The sequence below is a fragment of the Ctenopharyngodon idella genome, chromosome 3 (genome assembly GCF_019924925.1).
Source record: "Ctenopharyngodon idella isolate HZGC_01 chromosome 3, HZGC01, whole genome shotgun sequence".
Taxonomy (NCBI): domain Eukaryota; kingdom Metazoa; phylum Chordata; class Actinopteri; order Cypriniformes; family Xenocyprididae; genus Ctenopharyngodon; species Ctenopharyngodon idella.
The window spans coordinates 38,270,896-38,293,552 of NC_067222.1; the positions used below are offsets into that span (position 1 = coordinate 38,270,896).

Sequence of the window (22,657 nt, forward strand, 5' to 3'; positions counted from 1 at the left end):
TAAAGATCATGTTCCATGAAGATATTTTGTAAATTTCCTACCGTAAATATATCAAAAATGTATTTTTGTGAGTGGATATGCATTGCTAAGGACTTCATTTGGACAACTTTAAAGGCGATTTTCTTAATATTTTTATTTTTTTGCACCCTCAGATTCCAGATTTTCAAAGAGTATCTCGGCCAAATATTGTCCTATCCTAACAAACCATACATCACTGGAAAGCTTATTTATTCAGATAATGTATAAATCTAAATTTTAAAAAAAAATTGACCCTTATAACTGGTTTTGTGTTCCAGGGTCACATTTGTGCAAGTGTTGCAACCTGGTTTTATTAGAAAATGTAACTATTTACAAGGTGGCAACTTCATATGAATTCGTATAATGATTGTGATTTGTACGAAAACTTGCGATTTTTATAAAAAAAGTAAGCATGAATGTCCAACCCTAAACATAACTGTCATTGAGGTGTACGCAGATTGTATGAAAACATGAAAATATCATATACATTCATACAAATTGGGCACAAATTTGCCAAAATGTAAAATTAGTTACGAATTGCCATGAGAGAATTTTGCAAAGACGAAATGATCTGTTTCTATATTCAGCCTAAACAGGAAGTTCATCAACATTAATGAAAGGCCTATTTTTTGATGTAACTGTATTTCATATTGCAAATATGCCTTGTAGAATTCATAAAATTATTTATTCCCTTTTTTATTACAACCTTTAGGTAAAATAAAGTGAAAAACAGAAGCATGTTATCTTGAAAGGTTTAAGAAATGTAGGCTACTTATACATTTTAAACAGTAGAAAATAAGTATGATGTAGTATCATAGTTTAATGTTGACACATTTGAATTTCTGAGATGCCCAATAAACTGAGACACAATGTGACCACCAGAACTTGAGATCACATCACGTTAGTCCTATTAGCTTTATACACTCACCATTGCATTGTAATTTTAAAAATTTACTTTTTGCTAGTTAGATACTCACTTTTAGCAAATTTTCTTTAATTATTATTTAGTTGATTTATTATTCATTTTGTTATTAGTCATTATTTGTGGTATTCAGAAGGTATTCAGAATATCCATAGTAGCAACTGCTACTAAGTATTATTGTTCACATTATTGTTCGCATAGAATAGAGAAGTTGAACTTTACTGTTATAACAAAGAATAACTTTTACTTCTCCTGAAACCATGAGCATTGTCTGAAAGTAAAAGCTTCATGCTAATTTGTCCTCACCCTGTCTTATGTCAGCATCGCTCTCAGTTTCAGCCCAAATTTGACAATTTGACAGTTTATTACCACTTCTCCATTTATCTATGTTCAAGTAATTGCATGTCAACGCAAAACAAGCATTTGCTGGATTCTTGTCAGAGATCTCTCAGTGTTGCTCATCTTATCTTATTAGTGTGAATGAGCAGCACTCTAGAGGTCCAGATGAGCTTTCTGCATATATGTGAGACTGATTACAGTGAAGCAGAGCTGGGGAAAAAACGCCCAGATTCGGTTGGAAGGGAAACTCTTTTTGAAGCCACATTGTGTAATTAAATGTAAACAAGGGTGAAATGTTTCGCAACTGAACTGATCCATCTCTATTTCCAGGGTTGCCAGGGGAAACGGAGACTTCTTTGACCGCATGAATAAAATCCTCCAGAAACAGGATAGTCTGCTGTCTGCCGGCCAAATGGAGGTAACCACATTTTTCAAAAGATTGCATCCCTGCTTTTTTTTACCAGGACACCAGGGTGTATCCCTGTCACCAAATTCCCCTGTGTGCTCAATCTGAAGAATCAGGTCATATTAAAGTAGTTCTCCCTCCTGAACATTGCTGTGGGATTCAGCGACACAGAAACTCACCCTCCCTCTTCCCCTCGAACAAAGACAGCATCAGAGTTAATGTGCTTGAATTAGATGTTTATTGAAGAGCATTCCTCTCCCATTGTTCTAAAAGGACAGCAGTCAATACTGGTTGAGACTTTGCCTCCAAGTGGTCCTTGGTGATAAAACGACATTTCTACTTTTAATGGCTGCTGTATACTTACTATTGAAGTGTCCTACAGAAATATGTAGTCCTGATGATCTAATCGCGCAATTAATGTATGCAATTACGCTTGTTCACATCTTCATTGAACACAGTTATCCAACATTCACCATCATTGTGGGGAAAAGTATGGAAACCTTGATTTATAGAAATATATATCCTCCTGTAGCCCTCGGATACATGAATTAGAAGGATTTTTTTATCCACCCTATTTGTTGTAAATCATTAATGTTTTACAGATTCTGCCAAGTATTTACAAAATTTCAAAATATATATATATATATATACACACCGATCAGGCATAACATTATGACCACTGACAGGTAAAGTGAATAACATTGATTATCTCTTCATCACGACACCTGTTAGTGGGTGGGATATATTAGGCAGCAAGTGAACATTTTGTCCTCAAAGTTAATGTGTTAGAAGCAGGAAAAATGGGCAAGCGTAAGGATTTGAGTGAGTTTGACAAGGGCCAAATTGTGATGGCTAGATGACTGGGTCAGAGTATCTCCAAAACTGCAGCTCTTGTGGGGTGTTCCCGGTCTGCAGTGGTCAGTATCTATCAAAAGTGGTCCAAGGAATGAACAGTGGTGAACGCTGCATAGCCGCAGACCAGTCAGGGTGCCCATGCTGACCCCTGTCCACCACCGAAAGCACCAACAGTGGGCACGTGAGCATCAGAACTGGACCACAGAGCAATGGAAGAAGGTGGCCTGGTCTAATGAATCACATTTTCTTTTACATCACATGGATGGCCGGGTGCGTGTGCGTCACTTACCTGGGGAACACATGGCACCAGGATGGACTATGGGAAGAAGGCAAGCCGGCAGAGGCAGTGTGATGCTTTGGGCAATGTTCTGCTGGGAAACCTTGGGTCCTGCCATCCATGTGGATGTTACTTTGACACGTACCACCTACCTAAGCATTGCAGACCATGTACATCCTGTCATGGAAACGGTATTCCCTGGTGGCTGTGGCCTCTTTCAGCAGGATAATGCGCCCTGCCACAACGCAAAAATGGTCCAGGAATGGTTTGAGGAGCACAACAACGAGTTTGAGGTGTTGACTTGGTCTCCAAATTCCCCAGATCTCAATCCAATCGAGCATCTGTGGGATGTGCTGAACAAACAAGTCCGATCCATGGAGGCCCCACCTCGCAACTCACAGGACTTGAAGGATCTGCTGCTAGCATCTTGGTACCAGATACCACAGCACACCTTCAGGGGTCTAGTGAAGTCCATGCTTCGACGGGTCAGAGTTTTGGCAGCAAAAGGGGGACCAACACAATATTAGGAAGGTGGTCATAATGTTATGCCTGATCGGTGTTCGGTGTATATATATATATATATATATATATATATATATACGACTTCATATTTTTTAAAGTCGACATTTATGTGATTAAAGTCGAGTCGACGCCGACTAGTCGATGATGACGGCATTAATGAACAAATAAGTGTCTTTTTTCCAATTATAAATGCGCTACTTTTCCATTGTTTTTCTATGTAAACACGCAATAGACAGACATATGACCGTTGCCCTCATGTCTTCTGTCTTCTGCAGTGTCTCTCGCACATGACATGGCGTTCTAAAAACACAGCGCTCAAGTTCAAATCAGTTGTCTCGCATCTCGAGGCCTTGTGTTTTTCTTCCCATTCCACTGCCCGCGTCTTGCATTTTTGATAGCAAAGAAGCGTTCTGTGTGAACGAGCCTTAAGTCTGAACCTCAAGCTGAGACTCGAACGTGGGTAGCCTTGTGCACAGCTATAGCATATGACGCTGATATGAAAAAGTAGCACAGTAATATGAGATAGCGATTGCATGTGTGAATTAATTCTACCTGGCAGCTTCTCTCTACAAATAGCGAAGTTGTGGGTTTTAGTTACTTAGAAATGCTAGAACTTTTCAGTTTCTAGGCGATTAACTTATGTGTACAATAAATGTTTAAAACATGCATTCATCCGATCAATATTGAGAATCCAGATGGTATAATCAAACAGATCTTGTGGAGCGCTCTTGGAGTATGCATTTATTTGTCATTAACTGTTGGATACGGAGCGTAAATGTGGACTTCAAAGATTTCTTACCCTGTTGTGCCCTCTATAAGGACCAGCGACTAGTCGAAGTCATGCTTAAAGCGTCATGGCAGAGCATTAAAGTCGACTAGTCGATTAGTTGGTGCGACCCCTAATATATATTAGAGCTGCACAATTAATCATTAAAAGATCTTGATTCAAACACGTCGCAATCTTCTAAATGACATTGGTTCGGCTATTAGACCTTTGACAAGTACGATCACAGCGAACATTCAAATCTGCATTAGTGCTGCCGCTGAGCCAGAGAGAGCAGTTGTCATGTAGGCTGTAGGTCTGAAACAGCTTCTCAAAAAGTCTTTTCAACCACAGTCTCATTATTTCTGTTACAAACATTTGAATTATCACAGAAGTACTAGGATAAAAGTTTATAGTTCGGATATAAACTCTGATGTCTATGGTAGTGAACAAAATAGAGTAAATCACCTTTTGAAAGCAACTTGATGCTTCAAATAAAGATAGTATTTAAAAAAAAAAAAAAAAAAATTTTTTCCGTTTTTGCCTATTACAACAGGACAGTTTGCAGGAAGTGAAGTTGAAGAGAGAGAGGGGGATAAGGAAATGTTTGGGATGCCCAAAGAGCAACTGCGCAATATGTCGGCGCACTGCCCTCAAGGCTATTGGTGCCAACCAAATAAAGATTGTATCAATGACACTGTTACACCAGTTGGTGGCGACAAGTGACTGTTAAAAATGTATTTGTCATTGAATCATTCATTCAAGAGATTCGTTCGAAAACGCTAATTCCTAATGAAACAAGTGAAGTCTTTATGTGTGAGTCATTAAATCATCATAAATCATAAAATCATTTTTAAATAGACTGCGGCAATTGACCGTTCGCAAAGACCCGCCCTCTTTAGTTACTGTTGCTATGTCCAATAAGCCATGCCACTTTCACGCCACACTTCCTGTTCTCACTCAGTGAAGAAATACATCGCGGAGCAAAGAGGACACTGACAATGCGTCGACAGACAAGACAGAGCAGATTACTTTTGATATTCAAATTTTGTAATTTTTAAAGAAATTTAAACAATAAATACTGTTTTGTGGCTCTTTAATGTGTTGTGACAGATCGCTGTAGCGCCTCGTGGCTCATGAACCGATCATCTCTTCCTACTAGTTCATTTATAGCATCAAATAAACATAAATGAACATTAGAAGGAATGTTGTTTCAACCACGGAAAGACATCAGTACACACTATTTTTCAAGTTCAAGTACACCAACGTTAATCTACTAACTCCCCTGACTGCTTTGTCAGACAGAACGGCAGATTCTGTGTTATGATTGGTTAGATCGCCTGTCAATCAAACTCCCGGCGAAGGGTGAATTAACATTTTGTCAGAACCTCTATTACATGTTATTTTGTTTAGTTGTCATGCAGCTCTAATATATATAGAAAGGCTGCATGTTTTTAGGCAAACCCAGTCATTGAGATTTTTGTGCTGTCTTGCTTGAGTTGCCTACTTCAGGTCATGCCACAACATTTCATCCGACTAAAGGTCAGGACTTTGACTTGACCATTGGAAAACAGAAAATTTCTCTGGTTGCTCCTCTCCACTATTGATTTATTTGTGTTTAGGATCATTAGCATTGCGATGCACGACCTACACTCTGTTAACCATGACCTCATGGATGGATATCATGACATTCACTAGTATATTTTTCTGTATAAATTTATTTAGTGCCATTCTTCTCATTAATCCAGCTTTAAGAAAAACAATAAAATGTAATCACCAGAGCCTTACAGCGACAATGACAACGATATGAGGAAATGCCATGTAATAAATGTCAGCTAACCTAATTCACAGGCGATAAATAATAAATGCAAAGAGACTAAATGCAGTGCAGAATAAAATACAATGCCTGTTGAGATTAAACAGAAAGCAGACAGTCAAATTTGCTAGCATTTCTGCTGGGGAGATGCAAAATACAATTAGGATTCATTATGCCCACAAAGACCGCAAGCTATCCAGTTCTTAGGCTGTAAATCATGATACTCCCACCACCATATGGCACGTCTGCTGTGAGGGTCTGATGTCGGAATTCACCATTTTGCTGTGGACGAAAATAACTTTCCCATTTATGCTATAAAGATCAAATTTTATGTCACTCTGGCACAATGTGTCTGAACATTTCTTGTGGTCTGTAACAAAGCTGAAATGTGCCGCACTGTTCTTTTTGGTGAGCAGTGAATCCCTCCTTAATAACTTCCCACGCGCACATCTCTTGCTCAGTGTTTTCCTTACAGTGGATTCATGAACTCTGACAGCAGTCAGTCTGCTAGAGTTATTGCTAGCAAATCATTGGGATTTTATGATCAAGTGACTGTTGCTAATATTTTAATTGAATTGGCCACACCGACAGGAAGTTGAATTGGAATTACAGGAAGTGGAATTTACTGGATTACAATAAAATGCAACAGTCGGATTCCTAAAGTAAAAATCCCAATTGATTTTTAAAGAAAACATATAAACGGTTAAAGACAGATCTACTGTAAGCTACAAATCTTTTAATCGATATGCTTCTGTTGGAGCTGTCAGTCTACATTATTTCAAATTATTTTTTAAATAATTATGTTTAACAGCAGAATTCCTGGTGTAAAACTATATTACCTATGATTGTGCAAAGAAATTTCCACCAATCAGAGAATTGGTGGAACTACCACAATGTATTACAATAATATGTAGTAAAGCATGGTAGAAAAAACTTTGCGCTTCATAAATCACTTCAAGTTCATAAGACTGTGTTGTGAATAAAACCAGTTATATTTTCTATTTTATTTTTGTTTCAGACTCTCCATGAAACTCCTGATAGCTGATTGTGAAGTCATTGATTAGAACATTTTGACTCAAATCACTCCCCTCGGAGAACTGATTGTGTTGTAGATTCACAGACTAAAAATTAAATGAGGTTCATTGACAAAAGTGCGAGTTTATCGCTGTGCTATTGTCAAGATCCCCTTCGTCTATTAACGTAACCCAGATAAAAGCTCATATTTTGGATCAAATTATCCATTTCTCACAGACGATAGTTCTGAGGAGCTCATAAACTCTCCTCTCGGCAGCTCATTTCTCTCAGCCGGTGAAGCCCTTGAATCTACATGGTTACAGAACTGCTTTGAGCTCATTGTTATACACAATTAATGATCTTCTCACTCTTCATTGATCACCTCAACTGTCATCTTTCTTTCTATTGGTTCTCCATCCTCATGCATTTACAGGAGGAGAGCAGCTGCGCTCCTCCACCCCCAGAGTGCAAAGACCAGGCTTTTGTTCCAGAAAGAGCCACCAGGGATGAGGTGAGACTCCTGGTCATCCTTTCAATCCTTTGATTCCTTCTTGTGGTACATTTCTGTTTTTAAATTTGTATTATTTGTCAAATAAATCGTTCTGTTTTAGCTGGATTTGTTGTATGAGGAGGCTATCTACACCGTGGTCAATCGGGTTGGGGTGCCATCGCCAGAATATGTTACCAGCGAAGGCGACATTTTCAACTACTTGCAAAAGGTGCGACACTGTTATTTTCTTAATAAATCGCATGATTCAAACACTCCCGCATCCTTCCATAACAACACAAATATCACAATGCGTGTTGTGCCTCTGGTGCTCCAAATCCACCAAGACCTAAATAAATATCATGCTCTGATTGATTTCTAAATAGAAATGAAATAGACAGAAATATTTGTTTTGTCTTTTGTTTTCAAAGTGCTTGCGTTCCTGAAGAAAAGCTAGTCCTTGAAGGGATGGGGGAACAGAGGGTTGTGTTTGGGTGGTGGTGGGGGGTTTGTTTACTTTGACTTGGTTTTATGAGTTGGAGCAGATGCTCTTGTCTCAGACATGATTAAACATCAAAGCCCGTGCCCAATGGGGATTGATGTTCAGTGCTTATATTACACCTATGAAACCCTGTCACTCCAGAGGAGCCTGATTCCATTCTGAGACCTCTAACACCGAAGTGCAGCAGGTCTTACGTTTGAAGTGTCGGATCTATAATGTTTTTCCTTCAAAAAAAAAAAAAAAAAAAAAAAACTGACATAGCCTGAGCTTTGATTACCATCACTTCTGTAAAAGGCAAAAACCCCTTTCTCAAGAATAATGGTCGTCAGCACTGATAAGCTTTAGAAGCGGTAAACAGTTTTCGAAAGTTGAAAGTTGTGATAGAAACTCTAATCAGAACTTCTGAATCAAGTTTAATAAGCAATTGCTTGATACTTCACTTGGATTCCAAATAAGAGACCCGTGACCAACACAACTCTTTATGTCTACAAGGAAAAACATTTTCTCCAAATATCACAACATCTCATACACTCTTCATAAGTTGAGTCTTTTATATACAAATTTCCAATTGAGTAGCCATGAAAGAACAAACTTGTCTAAAAGTTCATTCTTTTCTCAAAGTTGTTGATTTTTTCAAACAATTTTTAGACAATTTTTTGAAATAATAATTAAACTAATATAATGTTTTATTATCATCATTATTATTCATTATATTATTATCTCATATACTCACACTTTTTTCTCATATACAGTTTAGAAGTTTAATAAGCCTATTGATTATGTCACGTTATCCAAGCGTGGTGTAGATATAAAGGTAGGATGAAGAAGATAGATTCACTCAGTGTAGACGTTAACGAGAACCGACAATGAACAGAGAACAATCAGGAACTCAAATACACAGAGATGATGAGCATAAAGATTAACAGCTGTGGTGGTTAACGAGTGTCCATGGTATGGCGGGAAAACCAGAACGAATGGAACAGAAAGACTAAACAATGAAAGCAAAACCAAAACTAAGCATAATGGTTACAATATGTTTGTTTATGATGAAATTTCCCTAAGATTAAACATGTTTTTACACACAGTACACCATCTATACATGCACTTCCAAAGTCGGGGGTTTCGGGGTCGGTAAGATCTTCTGCTCACCAAAGCTGCATTTATTTGATCAAAAATACAGTAATATTGTGAAATATTATTACAGTTTAAAAGAACTGTTTTCTATTGTAATAGATTTTAAAATGTAATTTATTCCTGTGATGGCAAAGCTAATTTTCAGCATCATTACTCCAGTCTTCAGTGTTCAAGATCAAGAAGACTGCTCAAGATTATTATCAATGCTGAAAACAGTTGTGCTGCTTAATATTTTTGCTGACACCATGATACATTTCAGGATTATTTGATGACTTTAAAGTTCAAAAGAACAGGATTTATTTGAACTTTTGTAACAATGTAAAAGAACTAAACCATCAAAGACTTGAAACTGACTCTGAGACTTGTCATTGCATTTCTTAAGCCATTAAAGTCATGCATTTTTCTAGAAACAAATCTTTCCCCTGATCACTCTCTCACTCAGGTCTTTGATATGGGTCAAGAGGAGCATGACATTATCCTCCAGAGAGTCAGAGAATCAAAGGTAATGTTTTGTCTGATACTACATACATGATTCTCTTCTTGTTCTGATGATCACAGCATATACTGCTGCTTATTTCTTCATAGAGAAATTCTTCAGAAGAGGAAGAATTCTTCAACAAGTAGAAAATATTGATATCTATAGAGAGCCTCTCTTACTAAATGGATGTAAAGTCTATAAAAGAAACTATTTAAGCAATTTTTATCTTTTGCAAGACTAAACTTTAAAATGTCACTGTGAAAGAAGCCCCAGATACCTCTTGTAACCTCGTAAAAGGTCTTTGAAAAGAACGGAAGAATGTTTGAATGTGCATCACAATGATCCAAGCCTTCATTTGCACAGCAGTCTCCCACTGCCTGTGTCATACATAATATACTCACATCTAACATCTGAAAAAGAAAACCTCTATTGATTTCTTTGCTCTCGACAAGCTTTGGCACTAAAGCACGGCATGCTTACATTTATTTTACTGTGCACTCACTCAAGGTGCCGCCACCATGTCGAACAGCAAATGAAACGTGTTCAGTTTTTATTACTGCCGCTGTGTGTTCTAATCCATGTCTGAAATGTTCTTTTGTAGAAAGCCAGCTTTTCTCTCAGGGTCTCTGTAATGAAAGGCAAAAATCTCATGGCGAAAGATGCCAATGGTAAGATGTTTTAGCCTTTCGTGTGTTATTTGTTTGTTTTACCTCTAATATCATGTCCTTTTGATGTAGTCTGTGGCATTGATTTTTGTTTTGGAGTCAACAAAAAGAACAGTAAGACAAAACATTCACATCTATACATAATACCTACATCCCTTAGAAAATCTTCAAAGGATATTTTATTTATTTTACTTAATGCATTAGAGAAATCGTATTAGTTTTAGACTTTATTTTGTCTGCAAGTTTTTTGTTCTCCTTTAGAAGAGCCAGAATTCACATCACATAAATTATCTAATCTTTGAAACTATTTATTCTGACCTTTATTGAATTAATTAGCAAACATTTTTGCCTATGTCACACCGGGCAGGCTACAGTGACCCCTACTGCATGCTGGGAATTCTCTTGGGACAATCACCCAAAGACACAGAGGAGAAGAAAGAGAGGAAGTTCAGTTTTCGCAAGAGACGGGAGAAGTTAGAGAAGCGCTCCAGTGTTAAGGAGGTGTTGGCGGGCAGGGATATCCAAGTGACCGAAGTCAAACCAGAGACTCTTAACCCAGTGTGGAATGAACACTTCGTTTTGTGAGCATCTTACTGTTAGAATTGAAATGATATTATCATTTTATGATCTGTAATTACCAGTTGTAAAGTAAGTGGGACAGTGTTTTTTAAAAAGTGTTTGTTTTCCACAGTGACATTGATGACGTTCACAATGACCTTCTCCATCTGGACATATGGTAAGATGTATCAACAGATGTCCTTCAGAACGGGAACAGCCATCTCTGTTTTTCTCACCAAAAATTTGTTTGTTATTTTCCACCCTAGGGATCACGATGACGATGTTTCTGTTGCGGAAGCCTGTAAGAAGCTGAATGAAATCAGTGGATTCAGAGGAATGGGCAGGTAGATCGTCTGTTGTCTTAAAGCTAATGAGCCTGAGACACATCTGACACATTCTCTGCAAATACTAGTTTAAATGCATGCCGAATGTATGACTCAAACTGTTGCATCATGATATTAGATATTTCAAGCAAATTGCCAAATCCGTGAGGGCCAATGGGGCCGCTGCATCAGGAAGTGAGGAGAATGCAGATGATTTCCTAGGTTGCATCAACATCCCGTTGAACGTGAGCTCTAATTCTGCACACTTAAGTTATTGCAACAGCAAGGCAACTCATTGAGTTTGTCACTTTTGTCACTTTTGTGCCACTTTTTGTCTCTCACTAGGAGATTCCGGTCGTTGGTTATGATAAATGGTTTAAGTTGGAGCCCAGATCCAGCGCCTCTAAAGTTCAGGGAGAATGTCACCTGATTCTTCGCCTCTTCACCACTCAGGTACTGCTGCTCATCTGAGATGTAGCAGCACTCATTAAAGGGGTAGTTCACCCTGAAAAATACAAATGTTATTATAATTTATTCACCCTCATGTATTTCAAATACTGCATGACTTTTATTCTTCTGTGGAACATGAAAATAGAATGTTGAAGAATACTGGCTTCGCTTTTCCATCTACCTATTCAAAGGGAATCCATGCTGTTGAGCTTCAGTTATAATTTTTGGAAATCAAAAACCCAGATCCCCATTTAACTTTATTATATAAACAAGAGAGGCTACAACACTACTGTTCTAAAGTTTGGGGTCAGTAAGATTTTAAAACATAAATTAATGCTTTCATTCAGCAAGAATGCATTAAATTGATCAAAAGTGACCATAAATTAAATTAAGTTATAAAGTACAGAAGATTTCTATTTCAAATAAATGCTGTTCTTTTGAACTTTCTATTCATCAAAGAGTACTGATCAATACATGAAATGTATCACAGTTTCCAAAAAATATTAGGCAGCACAACTGTTTTCAACAATATTGATAATAATAAATACAGGTGCTGGTCATATAATTAGAATATCATCAAAAAGTTGATTTATTTCACTAATTCCATTCAAAAAGTGAAACTTGTATATTATATTCATTCATTACACACAGACTGATATATTTCAAATGTTTCAAATTTCTTTTCATTTTGATGATTATAACTGACAACTAAGGAAAATCCCAATTTCAGTATCTCAGAAAATTAGAATATCACTTAAGACCAATACAAAGAAAGGATTTTTAGAAATCTTGGCCAACTGAAAAGTATGAGCATGTACAGCACTCAATACTTAGTTGGGGCTCCTTTTGCCTGAATTACTGCAGCAATGCGGCGTGGCATGGAGTCGATCAGTCTGTGGCACTGCTCAGGTGTTATAAGAGCCCAGGTTGCTCTGATAGTGGCCTTCAGCTCTTCTGCATTGTTGGGTCTGGCATATCACAGCTTCCTCTTCACAATACCCCATAGATTTTCTATGGGGTTAAGGTCAGGCGAGTTTGCTGGCCAATTAAGAACAGGGATACCATGGTCCTTAAACCAGGTACTGGTAGCTTTGGCCCTGTGTGCAGGTGCCAAGTCCTGTTGGAAAATGAAATCTGCATCTCCATAAAGTTGGTCAGCAGCAGGAAGCATGAAGTGCTCTAAAACTTCCTGGTATACGGCTGCGTTGACCTTGGACCTCAGAAAACACAGTGGACCAACACCAGCAGATGACATGGCACCCCAAGCCATCACTGACTGTGGAAACTTTACACTGGACCTCAAGCAACGTGGATTGTGTGCCTCTCCTCTCTTCCTCCAGACTCTGGGACCCTGATTTCCAAAGGAAATGCAAAATTTACTTTCATCAGAGAACATAACTTTGGACCACTCAGCAGCAGTCCAGTCCTTTTTGTCTTTAGTCCAGGCGAGACGCTTCTGACGCTGTCTGTTGTTCAAGAGTGGCTTGACACAAGGAATGCGACAGCTGAAACCCATGTCTTGCATACGTCTGTGCGTAGTGGTTCTTGAAGCACTGACTCCAGCTGCAGTCCACTCTTTGTGAATCTCCCCCACATTTTTGAATGGGTTTTGTTTCACAATTCTCTCCAGGGTGCGGTTATCCCTATTGCTTGTACACTTTTTACTACCACATCTTTTCCTTCCCTTCGCCTCTCTATTAATGTGCTTGGACACAGAGCTCTGTGAACAGCCTGCCTCTTTTGCAATGACCTTTTGTGTCTTCCCCTCCATGTGCAAGGTGTCAATGGTCGTCTTTTGGACAACTGTCAAGTCAGCAGTCTTCCCCATGATTGTGTAGCCTACAGAACTAGACTGAGAGACCATTTAAAGGCCTTTGCAGGTGTTTTGAGTTAATTAGCTGATTAGAGTGTGGCACCAGGTGTCTTCAATATTGAACCTTTTCACAATATTCTAATTTTCTGAGATACTGAATTTGGGATTTTCCTCAGTTGTCAGTTATAATCATCAAAATTAAAAGAAATAAACATTTGAAATATATCAGTCTGTGTGTAATGAATGAATATAATATACAAGTTTCACTTTTTGAATGGAATTAGTGAAATAAATCAACTTTTTGATGATATTCTAATAATATGACCAGCACCTGTAAATGTTTCTCGAGCAGCAAATCTGCATCTTAAAGTGAATTCTGAAGGATCAGGTGACACTGAAGACTGGAGTAATGATGCTGAAAATTCATTTTAAAATGCATTCAAATAGAAAAGAGTTCTTTTAAATTGTAATAATATTTCACAACATTACTGTTTTTACTGTATTTTTGATCAAATAAATGCAACCTTGGTGAGCAGAAGAGAGAATCACACCAAGGACGATAAATATAATGCTAAAGATATATTCAGAACGATTTTTACAACTATAAAAGAATAGCACCACAGATTTAATAATAGCACAGAGAAACAATATCATTGGAATTACTTTCAGAACGATTTTTTTTTCCAGCTGATGAACAAAAACAAACATTGACAACCAGTCAGTATCCATCCTGCTTTAAAGAGCTCAAGCATTTAAAGCGGCAGACGACAGACTGTGATCATCGGCTGGTGTGGATGCTAATATAGTTATCTTTATAGTTGTCTTTACAGTTATCGTTCTTGGTGTGAACGGGCCGTTACCGACCCCAAACTTTTGAATGGTAATTTACGTTCTAATGAATGTGGGTTTGGAATGACAGGATGGTGAATAAATGGCTATTCATCTTTATAACATGTATTCATCACTCTTTGTTCTGTTCAATAGAGAGACACAGCACTGAGTAAAATGGCCTCCAATGTAACCATTCACAAGAAGATGTTGAGTCAGATTCTGGACTATGAACACAATCAAATTCAGGTTGAACTTTTTTAATGTTTTAAATTGCCAAGCATTCGTCTGCATTAAGCCTAGAGCTTGTCATAAATAATTCATTTTAATTGCAGAAAGAGCCTTACAACTGGAATGGACAAGTGTGTGCTGCTGCATGGACTGTGCTGTCCCATCATGCAGTGCAGGCTGACCTCTCTCCTCTGCAGCAGGCCATCATGTGCGTATTAAACATCAAACCTGTAGTGAGATCATAGCTCGGCTGTGAGACGCCACGCAGTCGGCGTGTTTATTGACAGGATGAGCACAACAGCATGAAAACAGCAAATGCTTATAACACCAAGACCCATCCTGATAATCGCTGCATGCTTCAGCTACACATGCCTGCCAACAGTGAGACTGACACTAGTGTGTAAAACGGATGTTTTTGCATGTGTTTGCAGCCGTTGGCAGTGTTACAGCAGCCATCACCGCTCTCAGAGGATGAGCTACGCTTTGCTTCTCAGGCTGCTGAAAACCGTGGAGGCAGAGTGGGAGGATACCGCTGTGCACGGGGAGCTGGTGGGTCTTTACAACAGTTCGCTGACCCTGAATGTCTGGGGGAACATCCTTGTGCCGTAACACAGTGTCTGGATCATTCTAAGGCTCAGTGCTCTTTCGAGTTTTACACATTAAGGGCGAATTCACTCCGCTGCAAAAAAGCATTTTCTTAATCAGTATTTTTGTCCACCATTTTCCAGTAAAATTCAAACATTTGTAGAACAAGACACATTTGATTGAGAAGCAAATTTGCATGATATTAGGATTTATTGTCTGAGAATATTTGGAGACAATATTGTTCCTGTTTTAAGTGTAAACCTAAAAAAAAATGTTTATGCTTAAAAATAGTTTAAACTTTTCCCCCGGTTTCACAGAAAAGACTTAAGCTAGTCCCAGACTAAAATGCATGTTTGAGCTGTTTTAACTGAAAGCAACTTGCACTGACATATCTTAAAATATGTCAGTGCCATTGTTTTGTCTCAAGATGCACACCAGTAAAAATAAGTGAAAGTAGCATATTTTCTTAGCGATAGATGCTGTTTACACTAAGTGAAAATAACGATAGATGTTATTAACACTAAGTGAAAATAACGATAGATGCTATTTACACCAAGTGAAAATAGCGATAGATGTTATTAACACTAAGTGAAAACAGCGATAGATGCTATTTACACCAAGTGAAAATAGCGATAGATGTTATTAACACTAAGTGAAAACAGCGATAGATGCTATTTACACCAAGTAAAAATAGCGATAGATGTTATTTACACCAAATGTAAATAGCGATTAGATGCTATTTACACTAAGTGAAAATAGCATATTTTCTTAGCGATAGATGCTATTTACACTAGGTGAAAATAGCGATAGATTCTATTTACGCCATGTAAAAGTAGCAGTTCTTTGCAATAAGCGTAAATAGTATGCTATCTATATTTTATATTGCCAGATACTATTTGCACCTCAGTATTTTTTAAATGAACAGGATGCAATAATATCATAGAGTGTAAATGATTATATTTATTAAAATTATTAAACGGATGCTGCCTTATTGGGAGAATAAAATCTCTCCCTACACCTTCCCCTAACCCCACCCAATAAACACTTTTATTAAATACTCATTAGGCAGTTTATTTCCACTTTTAGTATATTATTTTAATTTTTATTAAAAATAAATACCTTTCTGGTGTGATATGTGATGGGAAAATGGAGAAGAGCAAGCTCGGCAAAAGGTGGATTCGAACCCCTGTCAATCGCGTTAAAAGCCAGGTGAGCCTTACTCACTACTGGTATGCCACTGAAGATGATGAATTATGCACGTCTGTTTATAAACTTGAGTGAACCAACCAGACATTGGTGGGTGGAGCTAGTGTAAATAACGTTTGCCAACAAGGAATGCTATTTGCACTTAGTGTAAATAGACACTCCGTTAAAGAAAGTGTGGGGTCGCGAAACTGTTTTTTTATGTTGAAAAAAAGATTAAAAAATTTAAAATTCTTTAACTTGAGTGTCGAGTTTTTAGGAAAAAATACGAGATGTCAAAAACATCCAGTAAGCGCATGTTTACATGGAAAAATAGAAAATCAGCGCAGTAGATTCCAAAAATAACACCTGTGTGAACAGCTCCTAAGAAGGATTGTTTTTGTTGTGTAAACAGTTGCGACACTTTTGCTTGCAGTACTTTTAATCAGGTGCAATATGCCATGCATATTTATATAAAGTATGTGACATAATTAGCAACAGATGTTTTCTTCCGTATTATGACATTGAGTGAAACGGATTATATAAAAGAAAAAAAAAGTAGAGAGAGGACTATCCATCGGTTGATGATTGGATGGAGGCAGATCTGAATGTGAGCTTGCACTCAATTGTAAGAAAGGGATGGAGTTTAAGATGACTAAATGATTGGAGAAGTCCAGCATACGTCAACAGAGAAAGTCTGTCATTTCACTGAAAGATTTTGAAAAATTAAGCTTATGCAGACATGAATTCGTCACAATAAGATCACATGCATTTACAAAATATATAGAGTTAATTTCCATTTCAGGTCGTTTCAGTCATTTCATCACAAACACGGCTACTTTCCATGTAAACTAGGCTTATTATACTCATTGCTATTTATCTGGTGGATTTAACATTTTGCTAATACCATTCCACCCCACCCCACAAACTTGCACTCAGAATCGAAGAGTTGCACTGTGCAAATTGCACTTAGCGCTAATTTAATGCGTCATTACTTTAACGAATCGAGTGCTGAAACAAAACTGTCAGCGTGTGCAAATAAACACTGCTATGAGCAGGTGTAATTAATTCTTTGTGGATTCCCTCCTAAGACTTTAGTTTGGAACTAATTCTTTTCTTCTGGGTCCACTCTGTAATTATGTGTTTCTGAATGCAGGAGAGTCTTTTGGCAGAGAGCTTCAGACTTTACTGTGATTACTGCCTGTCTCAAATGAAGAGTATGCGTCAAGTATTCCCCTGCAACAATTCTGCCGCCATCATACGCTGTGAGCTTATGCTGAGGTAAACTTATACCCACACACACGCACACAGGCTACAAAGAATCATGAACTCATAGACCGGCATTCGTACAATTGATTTTCTGGCCGAAGGACCAAAATAAATCCATTTGAATTCAGATATTTCTGCCAGCAATTGCAGCAGCTGTGTCTGCGAGCTCATGGTGATCTGCCCTTTCGGACTCCTCTGGGTAGATCTGTATTGGGTAGTGAGACACACAAAAAATGGATATCCTGTGGGGTTTTCTAGTGTTGCTACTACAATGTAGTACAGTATTCTGGGTGCTGAGACACAACATGCACAATACATGCAGTTTGCAGATAGTGTCGCTGTTTTTTGGATATTGATCTTTGTGTATGTGTGCTTTAGGAGCATTGGTCACATGCAGGCAATGGCAGCCTTTAGAGCAGTGTGTTCAAACCGCAATGAACTGCACTTGGAAATAGCAACAGTTATAAAGGTAATAAGGTGATTCAGACCAACATTGAAACATACAGTGGTCCTGAAAGGTATTTAGACACTGAAGCCACACTTGACAAAAATGTGCACTGCTGTTCAAAGGTTTGGGGTCAGTTATAATTTTATTCAGCAAAGATGCATTGAATTGACCAAAAGTGACAGAAATCTTTTGTTACTGTATAAAGGTCTTTACTATTTCAAATAAATTTTGTTCTTTTGAACTTTCTATTAATCAAAGAAAACTGCATCACAAGTGCTTTCATCATTGCTAATAGTACAAAAAGTTTCTTGAGCATCAAATCTTCATATTAGAATGATTTCTGAAGGATCATGTGACACTGAAGACTGGAGTAATGATGCTGAAAATTCAGCTTTGATCACAGGAATAAATTACATTTTAATTTATATTACATTAGAAAACAGTTATTTTAAATTCTTGTAATATTTCACAATATTACTGTACTTTTGTTTAAATAAATGCAGCCTTGGTGAGCATCAGACTTTTTTAACTTTAAAGAAAAATCTTACACTAAACTTTTGAACGGTAATGTATGAATGTCTTTGCATTATATTACAAAACATTAAACCAAATTACATTTATTTTCAAGAAATACAGCACACTTTTCAAACTAAACATTTCACAAAAAAGGAAGTTTGTTTGGTTTCCATTAAAGGTGCAATATGTAATATTTTCTGTCTGCTAGAGGTCGCTAGAGGCCTATTCAAAACAAAGGCGTAGCTTGATGATGGCAAGTTTGAGTGCGGAATCTTGGGACATGTGGTCTTCACCTCACAGCCGGTGGAAAATAATCAGGATATAGGACTCGGGCAGAAATCATGTTCATGGATGCGATTATTAACTGTAGTATGAAGCAGAGCAGGACCGAGTGTTGTGGGAGCTGAACGAGGCCGCTGGAGCGATTGCGCAACACACGCCTCACGAGCAGCGGAACTTTTATTATGCCACAGTCGCCAGCGCCACTTCCGCTTTTCTGGTCATGAATATGAGGTAACACAGCTCTGTTTATCATATTAGATACATTAGAGAGTGTTGAAAATGATGTAATAACGTTACTCTGTGCGTTCGCTCGGCGGCTGCTGTGAGACACTTTTTGCACACTGAAGTAAGTTAGATCGATTTTAGAATATCATATTAAATGCTGGATGGCTTGTGTTGATAAATGGCATGGAATTAATTTTAAAACGTATTGTACGATGGAAAAAATGCTGTATTACTATTACCAAAAATAAAGCTGCATCTGATTATGCTATGTTAGCTACTTGACAAAATAGTGTTTTTCTCTGAGGCGTGGTAAAGCATGGTACTCACAAAAAATCAAGAAAATTAGATTTAAACAAGACTAAACATGTTGAGCTATATAACAATAATTAGTTTTCTGTCTATAAATATATCAAAACAGTTGTTCCCTTGTCTATTAAAACATGAAATATATTAAAGTGTCTTTGGTTTCTACAAAATAAAACCAGAAACCGAGGATAACGTGGGAATGACGCAATTGACAGGAGACTCCTCACACGTCCCAGAGCCTTGGTTAAAATTGCAATTTTCTCAAGATTTACAAATAGTTAGAAACATTTGGGATATTGTAAGTACTCAAGTGAACAAAATATATAACACTGGCCTAGTGGTTTTTGGATATTTTACTGCAAAATTCTTACATATTGCACCTTTAAATAAATTAAATACATTGTTCAAAATGAATACAAAAGTTTTGTGTCTCTTTGGTTGTCAAAAGTTTGTGGAACATAGTAAATGTGATGAAGTCCACCTGTGGTTAATCTAGGACACTTTTGTGAACTGAAGAGGAACTGACTTCATCTACTTCTCATCTTGAGACCAGATGGTTAAAGGTCATTGCAAAAATGGCACAGAAAATGGAAGGTAGTTCTGAGAAAAGCTCAAGCAGACATTTTATATCTAATGCAGAGACATTCAGAAATTTTAACAGTAAGTGTCCAAATATTTTTGGGGCCACTGCATACACTGATTATAAATTGTACATTTTGAATGTGAAATAGTACCTGGAGCATATTTTATTGTATTATGGATGCATTGATATATTTTTACTATTTGTAATTTTTGGTTTCTTTTCTTGTTCCTGAATTTAGAAAGGCACAGTTGAGTGGTATGAAGGAATAATATCAAACATTAAACCAGATGAAGGAGTAAGTATTAATTTTATAACACTTGCAATTTGTAATATATACCCAAATATATATAACCAAATATACTTCCAACCATTTACCTGCAGCACAACATAAGCTGGAAACTAATGGTCACATAGTTTCAATGGTCCTTTATATTACTTTATATATTACCCAGCATATTGTATAAAACTGGAACAAACTAAATAATTTGTTGTACACTTTGTGTACATGTACATTTTATAAGTTCATGCATTCCCTGGGAATCAAACCTGTGACCTTAGTGTTGGCACTAGCCATGCTTTACTGTTTGAGCAACAGGAATAGTTTATATAGTAGTATATTATATCTGAAAAGGCATACTGCTGTGAATAGAGCTCCTGCAATTTCTCTATTGGCCATAACTGAGCAAGATAGCATTGGTCAAGTGTTTCTGTGATCTGATGTATTTGTTTTCTGCACATCTCTGCAGACTTTAGAGGAGCAGCTGAGGCGTTTGGTTGTGGTGGTGGATGCAGTATGTGATGATGTGCAGAGAGGACAAAATGTCTATAACAAGCTTTATTACAGGTAACTTTTGTAGCACTTTGCATAAAGATGAGGAGTATAATTTCAGAACTGCAAAAACAATGACTGTTTTCAAACAGGTTTCCAGAACAACCAAAGCCCCCTGCCCCCTGCCCATCTGTTATTGGTCAGTCAAACAAATAATACTGCCCTAAACTCATACCATTGGTTGAGTCAGTGTTGGGCTGGTTGGGATGCTCAAACAAACAGAGCAATGTTTTGATTACCCCGCACAGCCATAGTGTTTACACTTTGCTGGAAAATCAACCCACGAATAGTTTATTTATAGCTGTCTCTGCAAATTAAGCTGAGATAGAAGAAATTATTTTAACAGTGGAAAAAAAGGCACAATTCAGCCATAATGAGATGGGTTGGGACACACCAACTATGAAATGCAGCATTAAAAATAAAACAAAACAAAAAATCCAAAAAGTACATGTTTTTGTGTCTTGTCTTTCAGCTCTGTGAAGGTTGACTTCTTCAGCATCTCCTACCGGCAGTTAGAGAAGCTTGTAAGTTTGAGCACCCCTGGGAACGCTTATAGATCTCCGTTAAAAATAAGTCTTGCCTCGATAAACAGGAGCCGGGTGATAGAGAGGGAGCTTTAATGTTGTGCTGTGTCTCTAGGTGGCAGATGACGTAAATGTGGCAATGGAGCGAGTGTGTGGGAACCTGGAGCAGGAGAGTTTTCGGTTCACCCAAACCATGGGAGAGACCCTTTTTGAGCTCTACATGTCTCTGAAGTCCCTCAAACGCTTTAGGGAGTACCTGCCTCTCAAGTTAGTCATTGGGTTGCCCTTCATCCATCTGCATGAGTGCTAATTCATCAGCTAGGCTATTGTGTAAAGAGTGACTCACATGGAGAGAGAGAGTGAATGCATATGAGGGTTGATAGATAAATGATTTTATCCATAATTGATGAGGTTATCCACTCTTGAGTGAGTATGAGTATGGCCAAATCATAACTAGTTAATCCAATTTCTTGGTGGTCATTTCTTTTCAGAGACACTAAGATGTTGGCTCTAACTGGATTTCACAACTGGTTCAAGACCTCTATTCACAAATGGCTTCAGATTGTTCATGAGAGATCCACTGACAGGATCCGCAAAGCTGTGGAAATGGATCAGGTGAGCTGGGGACCAAACCAAGGACAAAACATTTTAGCATTATAGCATATATTATAGCTACCAATACAATACATGGTCAACCAATATAAGTTTTTCAATGGCGATGTCAGAAAGAATAGCAGATTAACTGGCCTGGGCCCGTTTACTATGGATCTCCCAAACATTGACTTAACATGAACATGCAAGCACTTTACATGATGTCTGCTTGTCAAGTCCTGCAATGTAACCTTAGAAAACCACACCGAGGACCTGTTGTCACAATCCCGGTCAACTTTTTTGCCAGGTGTATTGTGGGGCGCACAACAGACCCTTTTCACATTTACGGGTTTCTCAGAAGCGGAAGTCATCATAGTTGGGTAAATTTTATAGTGGTGAATGAGAGATATTTTTTGTGTTTCCATTTGCACAAATAGAAAAAGAAAAACTCAATAATAGTGTTTTCACAACTTTCAAAAAGATGAAAAAAAATAGAGAGAGATTGAGAGAAAGATGTTATTTTTACTGTCACTCCCACAGCTGCTGTATTAGAAACACCCTCACAGCAGCAAATACTTTTTTAAAATTTAATGCAAAGGTAGTATAATACTAAGTATAGTGTTATAAATGTACATAAAAAAATAAAAATATAAAAAACTTTGCAGAATTTTCGATATTGATGACCGTTAAAACGCATCGTCACAGTCTTTGAAAAGGGTCTGTAATGTGTTTTAATCAGATTCATTGTATAGCGATAGCAATTCTGCAAGTGAATTGTCAGAGAGAAATAGGTTATGGAAGATGAGGCATTGGGTGACATGATGACAAGCCAAGACATGTACAATGGTTTCCATGCTTTCCAGTGAGTCATTGTAAAACCCATTCTGCTTTAAAGACAGCATACAGAATTTTATTC

General features: G+C 37.6%; 1 protein-coding gene across 1 annotated transcript in view; it reads left to right on the forward strand.

Annotated features, from left to right (window-relative positions):
• The window catches only part of baiap3 (BAI1 associated protein 3), a 59,406-nt gene that overhangs the window by 23,317 nt on the left and 13,432 nt on the right, over positions 1 to 22,657 (forward strand). The window contains exons 3-22 of the mRNA XM_051888530.1: positions 1,610 to 1,697; positions 7,366 to 7,443; positions 7,544 to 7,651; positions 9,498 to 9,557; positions 10,135 to 10,201; positions 10,566 to 10,779; positions 10,890 to 10,934; positions 11,023 to 11,100; positions 11,219 to 11,324; positions 11,425 to 11,532; positions 14,327 to 14,419; positions 14,506 to 14,609; positions 14,833 to 14,950; positions 17,325 to 17,449; positions 17,816 to 17,906; positions 20,036 to 20,092; positions 20,544 to 20,641; positions 21,099 to 21,150; positions 21,266 to 21,417; positions 21,642 to 21,765. Of these exons, the coding sequence (XP_051744490.1) occupies positions 1,610 to 1,697; positions 7,366 to 7,443; positions 7,544 to 7,651; positions 9,498 to 9,557; positions 10,135 to 10,201; positions 10,566 to 10,779; positions 10,890 to 10,934; positions 11,023 to 11,100; positions 11,219 to 11,324; positions 11,425 to 11,532; positions 14,327 to 14,419; positions 14,506 to 14,609; positions 14,833 to 14,950; positions 17,325 to 17,449; positions 17,816 to 17,906; positions 20,036 to 20,092; positions 20,544 to 20,641; positions 21,099 to 21,150; positions 21,266 to 21,417; positions 21,642 to 21,765 (1,966 nt within the window). The remainder of the gene's footprint in view (positions 1 to 1,609; positions 1,698 to 7,365; positions 7,444 to 7,543; positions 7,652 to 9,497; positions 9,558 to 10,134; positions 10,202 to 10,565; positions 10,780 to 10,889; positions 10,935 to 11,022; positions 11,101 to 11,218; positions 11,325 to 11,424; positions 11,533 to 14,326; positions 14,420 to 14,505; positions 14,610 to 14,832; positions 14,951 to 17,324; positions 17,450 to 17,815; positions 17,907 to 20,035; positions 20,093 to 20,543; positions 20,642 to 21,098; positions 21,151 to 21,265; positions 21,418 to 21,641; positions 21,766 to 22,657) is intronic.